This window comes from Uncinocarpus reesii, genomic scaffold (assembly GCF_000003515.1).
Source record: "Uncinocarpus reesii 1704 scaffold_1 genomic scaffold, whole genome shotgun sequence".
Lineage (NCBI taxonomy): Eukaryota > Fungi > Ascomycota > Eurotiomycetes > Onygenales > Onygenaceae > Uncinocarpus > Uncinocarpus reesii.
In genome coordinates, this window is record NW_003052500.1 from 7,253,417 (window position 1) to 7,254,757 (window position 1,341).

Here is a 1,341-nt window from a genome sequence, read left to right on the forward strand (position 1 = left end):
CGGACCCAAACACTATCTTGTGGCGTGAAGTTTCATGATTCAGGGTTCCTTGAGTGTGGAATTCAAAATCTATGACTTCTCACTCATGAATGTCGCTCATATATCAACAATCATAACCCAAGAGATAAGTAGGCCGCGTATGTATCCGACGCAAGCATTTAGATATACCCCCTTATTGCATTTCTCATCAAAGACTCGGTCCCGTCTTCACGCCAGAAATGCCCTGCTCCGTTGATCTCCAAGAACCTGAATTGTGAGTTTGGCATACTGGACAGCTCCTGCGACCATTTTCGCAATTTCCTGACTGCTGTGAAGGGATCAGTGTTTCCATAAATGGCAAGACTGCTATGGCGTGTCAGTGCTTCTTTGGCCTGAAGTCCGGTGACGGAAACCCCATCCACCGTTGTGGTGAGGCCCCTATCAGGAGTGAAGAATGACATGGTTACCAGTAGCGATATGGGAGGTAAGATCGGAGAGACGAGGAGATACCGAATGTGCGGAGGATCAATTCGGTTTTCCTCCTTGCTTGATGTATTACTTTCGACTCTAGCAAAGGGATTAGATTTTCATAGAGATAAACACATCATCTGCTCGTAGGCCTTTACCTGATGGAACGATTGTGATCCCCGGCCACTTGAAGTGCTATTTGATTGATTGTTATAGCTGAGCCTCCAGGCCTAGCGGACGAAAAGAGTTGCACGACTTTCTCCACGGAGGGAAGAGAAGTTGCCAGCATTGCTCCGAAAGAGAACCCAGCTAAGATGAGTTCGGTTCTGCCCTGCTCGTCTTCACACGAGCAATCGCGTACAGTACTCGGCTGGGAAGCTCCCCTGCGGCTACGTTTTTCCAGATTGTCACCTTTCTCAAGGTAATGTATGTAGTAAATCATGAAGCCATAGAAAGAAATGTAGTCTGCCAATTCAGGCTTTGCTGTCCAGCTCGTTCGGCCCCCGGAATCTCCAGCGCCTCTATACAAAATATGTCAGAGAATAAATAATTCATCATTATGACTCACGGCCAAGGATGTCAAAGTAATTTCACAGCATACCGTAGATTGAACGTGCCCCACGATATAGCCTCCTTTTCAATAGCTCATCTGTGATCACGCCCACAAACGGGGGTCATCGAAACATCCTTCCAAGTGGGAGCATACGGGATGAGCCACAATAGCCGCTTTTATTCTTGAACCTGAGCACCTCGCTGCCATGCTGCGGGCCAGAATGGGTGAAAAAGCCGGCATTCAAGCTGGGGTGCCGTCATAGACAGAAGGGATGGTGGACCAAGCTGGATTGAGGAATCAGATCCATTTCCATCAAGACTAGTTCGGCTTTGAAACGATTG

The 1,341-nt window shown here is 47.9% G+C and overlaps 1 protein-coding gene across 1 annotated transcript; it reads right to left on the reverse strand.

The window, feature by feature from the left end:
• Positions 1-158: 158 nt before the first annotated feature.
• Positions 159-440, reverse strand: UREG_02723 (uncharacterized protein; the record flags this gene model as incomplete). Its single annotated transcript, XM_002543161.1, has 1 exon — positions 159-440. The coding sequence occupies one exon, from the start codon at positions 438-440 to the stop codon at positions 159-161; it is 282 nt and encodes a 93-aa protein (XP_002543207.1).
• Between the last annotated feature and the right edge of the window lie 901 nt (positions 441-1,341).